Genomic DNA, 13,011 nt, shown 5'->3' with positions numbered 1-13,011 from the left:
ATAGGTTAAAATAAAAAACCTGTCTAGTACCATTCCAATAACAGCACTGCTTAGAAGAGTGTGTGTATACAGGATGTGTGGGTGCCAGTAATCTGATAAATTACCCTGGTAGTTACTCTGGTATAATGGACAATGGGAAATTATTCGACCCGATGCTTTTTCATGGTGAGTTTCGGTCGTGTTGAAGAGTTAATGAGTAGCTAGCTATCGTCACTCTCAGCTGATAAAGCCTGCATAAGTAATAACCTATAATCCATAATCTTTAAACCTTCCTGTTGTAAAAGTATATTGTGATGTCACGAGAGGCTACACAGCTTTCAGCGGGATTGCTCAAGTAGTGCAAGGAGACCAGGTTCAATCAAAACAAGGATTTTATTAAAGGTCTTGGGAAACTAACGAAAGTATAACACAACTCTGTTCTCTGGTGGCTCTTTAAGGGTTAACAGTTCAGGGATGTCTCTTCCACATCCAAAATCATAACTCTCCCTCGCTCAAATCACTTTTCCCCAGTCTTACTGTATTCCCCGTTGCAGCTAGTGGCCAACCCAGCAAAACGTCCTTCCAAAATCCCCACACGTATTTCCACAGGTGCATATATCCAAAGGTGAGTATTTCCCAAAGGTAAGTGTCTCCAAATCCTTATATTCCTCCTGGAAGTGGACGTGCAGCACTCTTGTCCTCCAGAGAGCCCAGCTTGGAGACTGTGTCTCTTCCCTTCCCAAACCTTCAGCTCATCAGCTCCTGATTGGTTTCAGCTGCGTGGGAAGATTGGCCATAGAGGGTTGGAGTTCCCGACCATACCAGCAGATGGAGCCATAGCTGTCTGGGTTTGCAGCCACCTCAGGGGAATGTAACGTCCCTCCAGGACACAGCCTCTCGTGACATCACACATCCCCCTCCTCGGGACCGACGTCCTCGTCGGGGTAAAGGCAGCGAAGCAGGCATCACGCCGGGAGAGGGCGTCCGCATTGCCGTGGTGCTTGCCAGACTGCTCTCTCTTCAACTCCTCCAACTCTAGGACCAGGGACTCAGCCTCCTGTTGTCTCTCCTTGAGTTTCTTACTGAACGCATCAGCCTTGGTTTTAGCAAAGTTTAGCTTCTGTTGAGCAGCTTTCAGTTCCTTCTCTCTCTCTGCCTCCGCATTCTTCATCTTGTTCTCCAACACCTTGTACTTCTCCTCTGCCTTCTTCTGGACCTCCTTACTACTGCGCAGGGTCTCCTCACACTCCTCGATGGTCCTGCGCAGCCTCTCCAGCTCCCCTGTTGCTTATGGAAGGAGCTCTGTTGGAGTTTAGCCTGGAGGATATCTAACTCTTCTGTCTTCATGTCTAACTGTTGCTTTAACAAACGATACCTCTCAGCGGTCCCCTTCAGACCAGACAGTTCTTTGTCCAGATTCTGTAGCTCCGTCTCTGTGTCGGTCTGGGCACCTGCCATCCCTCTCAGAGCCCGGGCGGGAGTGAGTAACTCGGAGGATTGCACCGGAGCCTTCCCAGGATGAGTCTTGCCTCTCCGTTTCCGAGGTACTCGGGTTATCCTCTCCTGAGACTCTCTCCAGAGTGGGTAAAAGGCTGGGCAGTCTCGTCCCAATTAGGACAGGGACGGGGAGGGAATCAACCACCCCCGCCGTCGTGTGTATGGTTCCCCGTGTGCTGGTCATTGTAAGTTCAGTAATGGGGTATTCTCTGGTGTCCCCATGGACACAGGAAACTGGGAGGACTTTCCCCGGGGTCAGACACGTTGGGCCCACCAAATCCTTACGCACCAGGGTGGCCCGGCTACCAGAATCCAGTAAGGCCTCCACATCATGGTGATTCACAGTTACCGGGCAGGTGGGGGGTCGATCTGGGCCGCCATCTACGACTCCCAAGAGCGAGGCAAAACGAGGTGTGGGTGCTGAGCTGGAGGACTCCGCAGTGGGCATAGGTTCATCGGCTGGTTTCCCACACTGCCAGGAGATATGTCCCATCTCCCCACACCAGTAACACTGTCGAGGTTCCCCATCCTGGTGTACTCTTCTTGGACCCGCCTGGTTTCTGGCTCCCCCTGGAGCCGGGATAAGTCCTGACGCGGCGGGGTTCGAGACCTTGGGGTCCTTTGGACGGGTTTTCCCCATTTGTGGTGGGGCCGCACTCCTGGGGTCTTTTCGGGAAGCATTCAGCATCTCCGCTGTGGCCTGGTACTTTTCCACAGCTTCCACGGTCCGATCAGCCGTGGTCAAGGCCTGTTGACTGATGAACCGTTTTGCCTCATAAGGCAGGGCGCGTAGGTAACGATCCACCACAACGGCCTCCACCACCGCCGCTGCTGTATTCCTCTGCGGATCCAGCCATTTCCTTGCGATTCGGACAAGTTCATGCATCTGCGCCCGAGGAGGTTGGTCTGGTTGGAAGGTCCAACTGTGAAAGCGCTGGGCCATACCAAACTTTGTGAGTCCATATCTGCTGAGGATCTCAGACTTCAGGGCATCATAGTCAGTAACCTGGTCAGGGCCCAGGTCCCGGACAGCATTCAGCGCTTCCCCGGTTAGAAAGGGGGCTAACAGACCAACCCACTGTTGCTTGGGCCAGGCTTCCCTAGTGGCCGTGGCCTCAAATGCATGCAGGTATGCCTCAATGTCATCGGTAGCTCCCATCTTAGATATAAAGTCACTTGCCTTTATTGGGCGGGTATTTTGGACAACCCTCTGTCTCTGCAACTGCAATTCCTCTGCCTTCAGAAGGTTGGCTTTCTTTGCTCCTCCAAGAGAGCCACGTTTGCTTGCATCTGGGCTTGCTGGCCAGCAACAAGGGCTTTCAATATGTCCTCCATTTCAGTCGGGCGGGGAGCCTACGGCCAACTTGGAAAACTGGGTGATCAAACCTTCGGTATCCTCCTCTGACATGCACTATTAACGCTTGAGCGTGCCTGTATTCTCCACCATCTGTGATGTCACGAGAGGCTACACAGCTTTCAGCGGGATTGCTCAAGTAGTGCAAGGAGACCAGGTTCAATCAAAACAAGGATTTTATTAAAGGTCTTGGGAAACTAACGAAAGTATAACACAACTCTGTTCTCTGGTGGCTCTTTAAGGGTTAACAGTTCAGGGATGTCTCTTCCACATCCAAAATCATAACTCTCCCTCGCTCAAATAACTTTTCCCCAGTCTTACTGTATTCCCCGTTGCAGCTAGTGGCCAACCCAGCAAAACGTCCTTCCAAAATCCCCACACGTATTTCCACAGGTGCATATATCCAAAGGTGAGTATTTCCCAAAGGTAAGTGTCTCCAAATCCTTATATTCCTCCTGGAAGTGGACGTGCAGCACTCTTGTCCTCCAGAGAGCCCAGCTTGGAGACTGTGTCTCTTCCCTTCCCAAACCTTCAGCTCATCAGCTCCTGATTGGTTTCAGCTGCGTGGGAAGATTGGCCATAGAGGGTTGGAGTTCCCGACCATACCAGCAGATGGAGCCATAGCTGTCTGGGTTTGCAGCCACCTCAGGGGAATGTAACGTCCCTCCAGGACACAGCCTCTCGTGACATCACAATATCCACAGTGAGTGAATCCATTCTGGACACCAAACTGAACTAGGTCAGTGAACAGCCAAATCAAATGTTATTTGTCACATGCGCCGAATACTACTTTACCATGAAATGCTTACTTAAAAACCCTTAACCAACAATGCAGAGTTTTGTAAAAGTAAGAAACATTTGCTAAATAAACTAAAGGAAAAATAGTAACACAATAAAATAACAATAATGAGGCTATATACAAGGGGTACCAGTACCGAGTCAACGTGCAGGGGTACAGGTTTGTCGAGGTAATTCAGGTAATATGTACATGTACGTAGGGGTAAAGTGACTATGCATAGATAATAAACAGAGTAGCGAGTATGTGAAGAGTGTAAAGGAATGTGAATGTATGTGTTTGTGTGTGTGTGTGGCGTCAATATGCATGTGTGTGTGTTTTTTGTGTGTGTCCGTGTGTGTGTTGGAATGTCAGTGTAGTATGTGTGAGTGTGTGGTTAGAGTCCAGTGAGTGTACAACGAGCCTGTGCAAGAGAGTCAGTGCAAAAAATAATAATAAATACTAATAAAATAAGGGGGTCAATGCAAATAGTCCGGGTAGGCTATTTAACTGTTCAGCAGTATTATGGCTTGGGGGTAGAAGCTGTTAAGGAGCCTTTTGGTCCCAGATTTGTCTTTCCGGTACTGCATGCCGTGCGGTAGCAGAGAGAACAGTCTATGACTTGGGTGGCTGGAGTCTTTGACAATCGTTAGGATCTTCCTCTGACACCGCCTGGTATAGAGGTCCTGGATGGCAGAAAGCTTGGCCCCAGTGATGTACTGGGCTGTACGCACGACCCACTGTAGCGCCTTGCGATCGGATGCCGAGCAGTTGCCATACCAAGCGGTGATGCAATCAGTCAGGATGCACTCGATGGTGCAGCTGTATAACCTTTTGAGGATTTGAGGTCCCATGCCAAATCTTTTCAGCCTCCTGAGGGGGAATAGGCATTTGCGTGCCCTCTTCACGACTGTCTTGGTGTGTTTGGCCCGTGATAGGTCCTTAGTGATGTGGACACCAAAGAACTTGAAACTCTCAACCCACTCCACAACAGCCCCAACGATGTGAATGGGGGCGTGCTCGCCCCTCCTTTTCCTGTAGTCCACAATCAGCTCCTTTGTCTTGGTCACGTTGAGGGAGAGATTGTTGTCCTGGCACCATACTGTCTCTGACCTCCTCCCTATAGGCTGTCTCATCGTCGTCGGTGATCAGGCCTACCACCGTCGTGTCGTCGGCAAACTTAATGATGGTGTTGGAGTCATGCGTGGCCACGCAGTCGTGGGTGAACAGGGAGTACAGTAGAGGACTGAGCATGCACCCCTGAGGGTTCCCCCGTGTTGAGGGTCAGCACGGCGAATGTGTTGTTGCCTACTCTCACCACCTGGGGGTGGCCCGTCAGGAAGTCTAGGATCCAGTTGCAGAGGGAGGTGTTCAGTCCCAGGGTCCTTAACTTAGTGATGACCTTGGAGGGCACTATGGTGTTGAACGCCGAGCTGTAGGCAATGAACAGCATTCTCACACAGGTGTTCCTCTTGTCCAGGTTGGAAAGGGCTGTGTGGAGTGCAATAGAGATTGCGTCATCTGTGGATCTTTTGGGGCGGTATGCGAATTGGAGTGGGTCCAGCGTGTCTGAGATGATGGCGTTGTGAGCCAGGAACAGCCTTTCAAAGCATTTCATGGCAACAGATGTGAGTGCTATGGGGTGGTAGTCATTTAGGCAGGTTACCTTGGCGTTCTTGGGCACCGGGACTATGGTGGTTTGCTTGAAACATGTGAGTATTACAGACTGGGTCAAGGAGAGATTGAAAATGTCAGTGAAAACACTTGCCAGCTGGTCAGCACAGTACACATCCTGGTAATCCGTCTGGACCTGCGGCCTTGTGGATGTTAACCTGTTTAAAGTTCTTACTCACATTGGCTACAGAGAGCGTGATCACACAGTCGTCCGGAACTGCTGGTGTTCTCATGCATGGTTCAGTGTTGATTGCCTCGAAGCGAGCATAGAAGGCATTTAGCCATTCACGTTTTCTCTGTCTGACTGAAACTACAGTATATGACTGCATCGTTATACTGTACCGATAAGAGAAAAACATGCACATAAGCACAGGTACTAAAATATATACTGGTTCACGATCAGACATATACTGTAGTTTCAGTCAGACAGAGAAAACTTGCCTGGCTAAATGCCTTCTATGATTCATTTTCAGCACCAAACAGAAGAAAATGAACTGAAACAGGGAGGGGCTACATGAACTAGGGCTACCTGGAGTAGGCTACCTGAACTAGTAAGAAATGCTCGTTTTTGTTTTCTGTTTAAAAACTTTTTGCTATGGTTTGCCATAATGAACGCAACACTGGCTCATGCACATCAAAAGTAAAGATAATGTCAGACGTGTGAAAACAATGAGCAGGTCAGAGAGGGTTGAGGAGTGCAAACTGGACTTTGGTCGATCAATAGACAATCCCTTTAGAGAATGACTTTGATAGATTGAACAGACTGGGAGATGGCTCTACCAACATTGTTCACGCATGGCTCATGAGATGGAAAACTACACCAGGGCATGCGTACTAGCTATTCATTTCCTTCCATCCTGTTCATCATTTACAACAATTCAAAACACAACAAAGTGACTCGCATGTGTGGTTGGTTAACACTGAAAATCTGCAAGGATTATGACAATGATGGACCTTATCTCCGATTGTGCATTCCAAATGTGTACATTAAGAAACCATACACAACTTCAAATGAATTTATTTACAATCAAAAGCTGAAAAGTCTTGGTATTTTGATGTATTACATTACACCAGATACAAAACAATGATCTGTTAGTATCCTTTTACTATGATTACTTGAGTAAATGGTGTTATATTGTGGATAAATACTGTTCTTTTTACATGTTTTCTTGAATCTACACTGCAAATTAAAGACAAATTAATGATTTTTCCTAAGGGCTGCTCTACTCTCTTGCACTGTCTGGGTATTCATATTGACCCTATCCCTAAGGCAGGTTAGCAATTTTCATCATTAATCTTGTTCTGGAGGCAGCTCTGTAGAGTGGCCACTAGCTGCACACAGCCAAGTAATACAATCTGATTTTAAACATAACCCTAACAACACTGATAACCCTAATGCCTAACCTTAAATGAAGACCAAAAAGCTATTTTTTGTTTTCATGAATTTTTACAATATAGCCAATTTTTACTTCCAGTAAACATCAACTTGCATCACTAAGATAGGATGCCCCCTGTGGGCAATATGAGTGACCCACATCACAGCTGCCTAATTCTGACCAACTACACCACACAATAGAGTCACTGCTACCGGCTTTGACACTTACCTCTAAAACTAAGACACTTCCCTAAACAACAATGCTTTCTCTTTCTAAATGAATGATGCAGACAACAATAATAATTGAAGTAACATTGCACTTTTATAAAGAAGTCAATTACAAAATCCACCACATGCTTAAATGCTAACTTGGAAATTATTTGCTCAGGAGGCATGCTAATTAACATACTGAGGGCAGTAAGTCAAGAAATGACATTCCATTCAGCTACATGTTTCATCAACTTTATTTACAAAGTATAATATGGAAGAAAACAAATTGCACAATATACTGCTGTATGAATATACATTGTCAAATTCACTGGAATCAAAACACCTGTTAAAATACAAAGACAATTTAAGTGAAATGAAGGCTATTATCAGAAACCAATATCCAAACATTATTCCATGGACAATATGAGTGAAGTGTTTTTGGGAGATGTTCTCGTCTTTGGAAACGCCAGCCATTTCCAACCTTAGTTGAATTTGTTATGGGGGAGAAGTTTAGAGAATGCGTGTCGTCAGTCTTTCTTTGAGGTGTGTTAGTAAAGCTAAGGCCCTCCCCACTCCATATTAGGACCTTGGACCATGACCCTTTGACACAGCCAATCCGATGAGGCCTGCTAATCCGGCCACGCCCAGGCCGATTCCCCCGACGATCGCCATGCCGACCAAGCCATCTGTGTGGAAAAAAGTGAACGTCAAAACACTAACATTGCCCTTTTACTTATACCTATCCAGCTTCTACCATCATGTCCTGCCACATCAGTGATCATGGAGGAAAGGAGACAAGGAAATGATTCAAATTAGAACTATTGCGACACAGCCTTGATAGATTTTTTACATTTAAGTCATTTAGCAGACGCTCTTATCCAGAGCGACTTACAAACTGGTGCATTCAACATATGATAGGCAGTTGGACAACCACCCTATTTAAAAAAAAAAAGGGGGATACTCCCTGTTGAGACCCAGCCTTCATATATGCTCCCTGTTCTTCGCCACTCACCTTTCTTTAGAGCCTTGTCTATGAGCTTTTCCAGCTCCAAGGCTTGTTTGTTCCCAGGTTCATTCTTCAGGAGAGTGCGGATGTACTTCAGCGCTTTCTCATAATCCTGTGCTGATAAAGAGATATATGGAGCGATAGAGAGAGATGGAGTGAGAGAGAGAGAGAGATACAATTGAGTAAGAGGTGCAATGATATCTTCCGCAATCAACTCAAGAGAGATGGGAGACAGAGTAATCTATTTCATTACAATAAGTTAACTCTTAAAACCTGGGGGTAATATAGTAGTAGAGTGAACGTCACCTTAAGTCTGTAGTTGGCCACAGCTAGGTAGAACAGGAAGTCTCTGGCATCGTCCTTTGATCCCTTGTCAACCAGCTCTATAAAACAAATTGAGCAACAGTCCCAGTAACATTATTATAGGCGGGTTAAGTAGGCCAATGCATTTTACGTTGCATTATGTCAGCATTTCATTCCAAAAAGATGGAAATCCAATCACTCATGTACAGTGCCTTCGGAAAGTATTCAGACCCCTTGACTTTTTCCACATTTTGGTAGGTTAAGTCTAAAATTGATTCAATCGTTTTTTCTCCTCATAAAATCTACACACAACACCCAATTTTTGCTAATTTATTAAAAATAAAAAGTATCACATTTACATAAGTATTCAGACCCTTTACTCAGTACTTTGTTGAAGCACCTTTGGCAGTGATTACAGCCTTGAGTCTTCTTGGGTATGACGCTACAAGCTTGGCACACCTGTATTTGGGGAGTTTCTCCAATTCTTCTCTGCAGATCCTCTCAAGCTCTGTCAGGTTGGATGGGGAGCGTCGCTCCACAGCTATTTTCAGGTCTCTCTTTGATCAGGTTCACGTCAGGGCTCTGGCTGGGCCACTCAAGGGCATTCAGAGATTTGTCCCGAAGCCACTCCTGCATTGTCTTGTCTATGTGCTCAGGTGTGTGCTTAGGGTCGTTATCCTGTTGGAAGGTGAACCTTTGCCCCAGTCTGAGGTCCTGAGCACTGTGGAGCAGGTTTTCATCAAGGATCTCTCTGTACTTTGCTCCATTCATCTTTGCCTCGATCCTGACTAGTCTTCCAGTCCCTGCCACTGAAAAACATCCCCACAGCATGATGCTGCCACCACCAAGCTTCACCGTAGGGATGGTGCCAGGTTTCCTCCAGAAGTGACGATTGGCATTCAGGCCGAAGAGTTCAATCTTGATTTCATCAGATCAGAGAATCTTGTTTCTCATGGTCTGAGAGTCTTTAGATGCCTATTGGCAAACTCCAAGCGAGCTGTCATGTGCCTTTTACTGAGGAGTGGCTTCCGTCTGACCACTCTACGATAAAGGCCTGAATGGTGGAGTGCAGCAGAGATGGTTGTCCTTCTGGAAGGTTCTCTCATCTCCACAGAGGAACTCTGGAGCTCTTTCAGAGTGACCATCGGGTTCTTGGTCACGTCCCTGACCAAGGCCCTTCTCCCCCGATTGCTCAGTTTGGCCGGGCGGCCAGCTCTAGGAAGAGTCTTGGTGGTTCCAAACTTCTTCCATTTAAGAATGATGGAGGCCACTGTTTTCTTGGGGATCTTCAATGCTGCAGAAATGTTTTGGTACCCTTCTCCAGATCTGCGCCTCGACACAATCCTGTCCCGGAGCTCTACGGACAATTCCTTCGACCTCATGGCTTGGTTTTTGCTCTGAGATGCACTGTCAAATGTGGGAAATTATATAGACAGGTGTGTGCCTTTCCAAAAATCATGTCCAATCAAATGAATTTACCACAGGTGGACTCCAATCAAGTTGTAGAAACATCTCAAGGATGATCAATGGAAACAGGATGCACCTGAGCTCAATTTCAAGCCTCATAGCAAAGGGTCTGAATACTTATGTAAATAAGGTATTTGTTTTTATATTTTTTATTCATTTGCATACATTTCTAAAAACCTGTTTTTGCTTTGTCATTATGGGGTATTGTGTGTAGATTTCTGAGGATTTGTTTTTATTTAATCCATTTTAGAATAAGGCTGTAACATAACAAAATGTGGAAAGAGTCAAGGGGTCTGAATACTTTCCGAAGGCACTGTACATCGCTATTTTATGAGAGGCATTTGTAAGGATATCTCATTATCTTCTGAGTACAGAAATACTGTAGGCTACCCACCTTCCAGCAATACGATTCCTTTCTTGATGTCGTCTGAATACTTGCTTCGGATCAGACACCATGCATATTCAAACTTGGTCTCCTTCGATACGCCCCCCTTCACCAATTCAGCGTTGTACTTCTTCTCAAATTTCTGATGGTCAAAAAACAGAACAAATATGGGTACCTTTAGTGGGTTCAGGGTGTTGATGGCCTTTATTATTTTTTTCACCTTTATTTAACCAGGTAAGCCAGTTGAGAACAAGTTCTCATTTACAACTGCGACCTGGCCAAGATAAAGCAAAGCATTGTGATAAAAACAACACAGTTACATATGGGGTAAACAAAACATAAAGTCAAAAATACAACAGAAAATATATATACAGTGTGTGCGAATGTAGTAAATTATGGAGGTAAGGCAATAAATAGGCCATAGTGCAAGATAGTTACAATTTCGTATTAACACTGGAATGATAGGATAGATGATGTGCAAATAGAGATACTGGGGTGCAAATTAGCAAAATAAATAACAATATGGGGATGAGGTAGTTGGGTGGGCTAATTTCAGATGGGCTGTGTACAGGTGTAGTGATCGGTAAGGTGCTCTGACAACTGATGCTTAAAGTTAGTGAGGGAGATAAGAGTCTCCAGCTTCAGAGATTTTTGCAGTTTGTTCCAGTCATTGACAGCAGAGAACTGGAAGGAATGGCGGCCAAAGGAGGTGTTGGCTTTGGGGATGACCAGTGAGATATACCTGCTGGAGCGCAGACTACGGGTGGGTGTTGCTATGGTGACCAGTGAGCTAAGATAAGACTGGGATTTGCCTAGCAGTGATTTATAGATGACCTGGAGCCAGTGGGTTTGGCGACGGATATGTAGTGAGGGCCAGCCAACAAGAGCGTACAGGTCACAATGGTGGATAGTATATGGGGCTTTGGTGACAAAACGGATGGCACTGTGATAGACTACATCTAATTTGCTGAGTAGAGTGTTGGAGGCTATTTTGTAAATGACGTCGCCGAAGTCAAGGATCGGTAGGATAGTCAGTTTTACGAGGGCATGTTTGGCAGCATGAGTGAAGGAGGCTTTGTTGCGAAATAGGAAGCCGATTCTAGATCTAACTTTTGATTGGAGATGCTTAATGTAAGTCTGGAAGGAGAGTTTACAGTCTAACCAGACACCTAGGTATTTGTAGTTGTCCACATACTCTAGGTCAGACCCGCCGAGAGTAGTGATTCTAGTCGGGTGGGCGGGTGCAAGCAGCGTTCGGTTGAAGAGCATGCATTTAGTTTTACTAGTGTTTAAGAGCAGTTGGAAGCTAAGGAAGGAGTGTTGTATGGCGTTGAAGCTCGTTTGGAGGTTTGTTAACAGTGTCCAATGAAGGGCCAGATGTATACAAAATGGTGTCGTCCGTATAGAGGTGGATCCGAGCATCACCAGCAGCAAGAGCAACATCATTGATATACACAGAGAATAGAGTCGGCCCGAGAATTGAACCCTGTGGCACCCCCATAGAGACTGCCAGAGGTCCAGACAACAGGCCCTCTGATTTGACACATTGAAATCTATCTGAGAAGTAGTTGGTGAACCAGGCGAGGCAGTCATTTGAGAAACCAAAGCTATTTAGTCTGCCAATAAGAATGCGGTGATTGACAGAGTCGAAAGCCTTGGCTAGGTCGATGAAGACGGCTGCGCAGTACTGTCTTTTATCGATCGTGGTTATAATATCGTTTAGGACCTTGAGCGTGGCTGAGGTGCACCCATGACTAGCTCGGAAACCGGATTGCATAGTGGAGAAGGTACGGTGGGATTCGAAATGGTCGGTGATCTGTTTGTTAACTTGGCTTTCAAAAATTTTTGAAAGGCAGGGCAGGATGGATATAGGTCTGTAACAGTTTGGATCTAGAGTGTCACCCCCTTTGAAGAGGGGGATGACAGCGGCAGCTTTCCAATCTCTGGGGATCTCAGACGTTACGAAAGAGAGGTTGAACAGGCTAGTAATAGGGATTGCGACAATTTCGGCGGCTAATTTTAGAAAGATTGTCTAGCCCAGATGATTTGTAGGGGTCCAGATTTTTCATCTCTTTCAGAACATCAGCTGTCTGAATTTGTGTAAAGGAGAAGCGGGGGGGCAAGGGCAAGTTGCAGCGGAGGGTGCAGAGCTGGTGGCTGGTGTAGTAGCCAGGTGGAAAGCATGGCCAGCCATAGCAAAATGCTTGTTGAAATTTACTGGTGAATTTACTGAAGGCAGTGAGAATAAACAATCTCAATTGTTGTGGCATACTTCAAGACTGTATTCCTGTCATAATTAAACCTTTTTAGAATAATGTGGAACCTTTAGCAATGGAAGTTTGATGGTGATGATGTTAACAGTACAGTAGCTACAGTAATGCAGTCTCATGATGCGTCATGGTCACGAGTGTTGTGCAGACAAGCCAATTAGTCGGACATCATTCAAGATGCAATATTAAAAACACAACAATGCGCTGAACACTTGGCTTTTCAACTTTTCGTTGGATTGAAATAGCAATTAAAAGGCTTCATACATATTTGTATACTGTGTAGTTAGGCAAAATTACCCAACAGAACGCTGCTAGTGTAAGTGATGTGTAAGGAATGACAGCTAACGTTAGCTAGCTAGCAGCAATATGGCTAGATAACGTTAGCTAGCATATGTTTCACTTCTACACCTAAACTGTTGTAAACGTTTGATCAAATATTAACAAGTGTAGCTGGCACGCTGGGTATCTCCGACACCGTTTTGTCTAAACATGACCACAGCCCTGTTATAAATCAAGAGAATTATAAAACGTTAACCTACCAAAAGATCTTCGGGAGCTACCAATTCACTCACAACAGCCTCCATGTTTCCGGAAGCAACTTCTTCTTCTTCTGTGGGTTTTATGGCATCCTACAACCATAAAAGGTGTATTGCCGCCATCAACTGGATAGGTTGAAACCAAAACAAAGTAAAAACAAAATCCATACATAATAGGGA

The 13,011-nt window shown here is 45.6% G+C and overlaps 1 protein-coding gene across 1 annotated transcript; it reads right to left on the bottom strand.

The window, feature by feature from the left end:
• Positions 1 to 7,102: 7,102 nt before the first annotated feature.
• Positions 7,103 to 12,901, bottom strand: fis1 (fission, mitochondrial 1). The gene is made up of 5 exons (XM_041885021.1): positions 12,835 to 12,901; positions 10,035 to 10,167; positions 8,177 to 8,253; positions 7,877 to 7,982; positions 7,103 to 7,550 (listed from the first exon to the last, which is right to left on the bottom strand). Exons 1-5 carry the CDS (start codon positions 12,877 to 12,879, stop codon positions 7,444 to 7,446), a joined length of 468 nt encoding a protein of 155 aa, XP_041740955.1. The 5' UTR covers positions 12,880 to 12,901; the 3' UTR covers positions 7,103 to 7,443.
• Between the last annotated feature and the right edge of the window lie 110 nt (positions 12,902 to 13,011).

This window comes from Coregonus clupeaformis, unplaced genomic scaffold, assembly GCF_020615455.1.
Source record: "Coregonus clupeaformis isolate EN_2021a unplaced genomic scaffold, ASM2061545v1 scaf0327, whole genome shotgun sequence".
Classification (NCBI taxonomy): domain Eukaryota; kingdom Metazoa; phylum Chordata; class Actinopteri; order Salmoniformes; family Salmonidae; genus Coregonus; species Coregonus clupeaformis.
The sequence above is the reverse complement of the archived record's forward strand: the minus strand, read 5'-3'. Positions and strand labels throughout refer to the sequence as shown.

What these genes read in the sequence shown, in the direction of transcription:
- fis1 (XM_041885021.1), bottom strand. Translation starts at nt 12,879, where the DNA reads ATGGAGGCTGTTGTGAGTGAATTGGTAGCTCCCGAAGATCTTTTG. An exon ending in TGGCCAACTACAGACTTAAG is followed by an intron (nt 7,983 to 8,176) that starts GTGACGTTCACT and finishes TTATCAGCACAG; the next exon opens with GATTATGAGAAAGCGCTGAA. An exon ending in AGACAAGGCTCTAAAGAAAG is followed by an intron (nt 7,551 to 7,876) that starts GTGAGTGGCGAA and finishes TTTTCCACACAG; the next exon opens with ATGGCTTGGTCGGCATGGCG.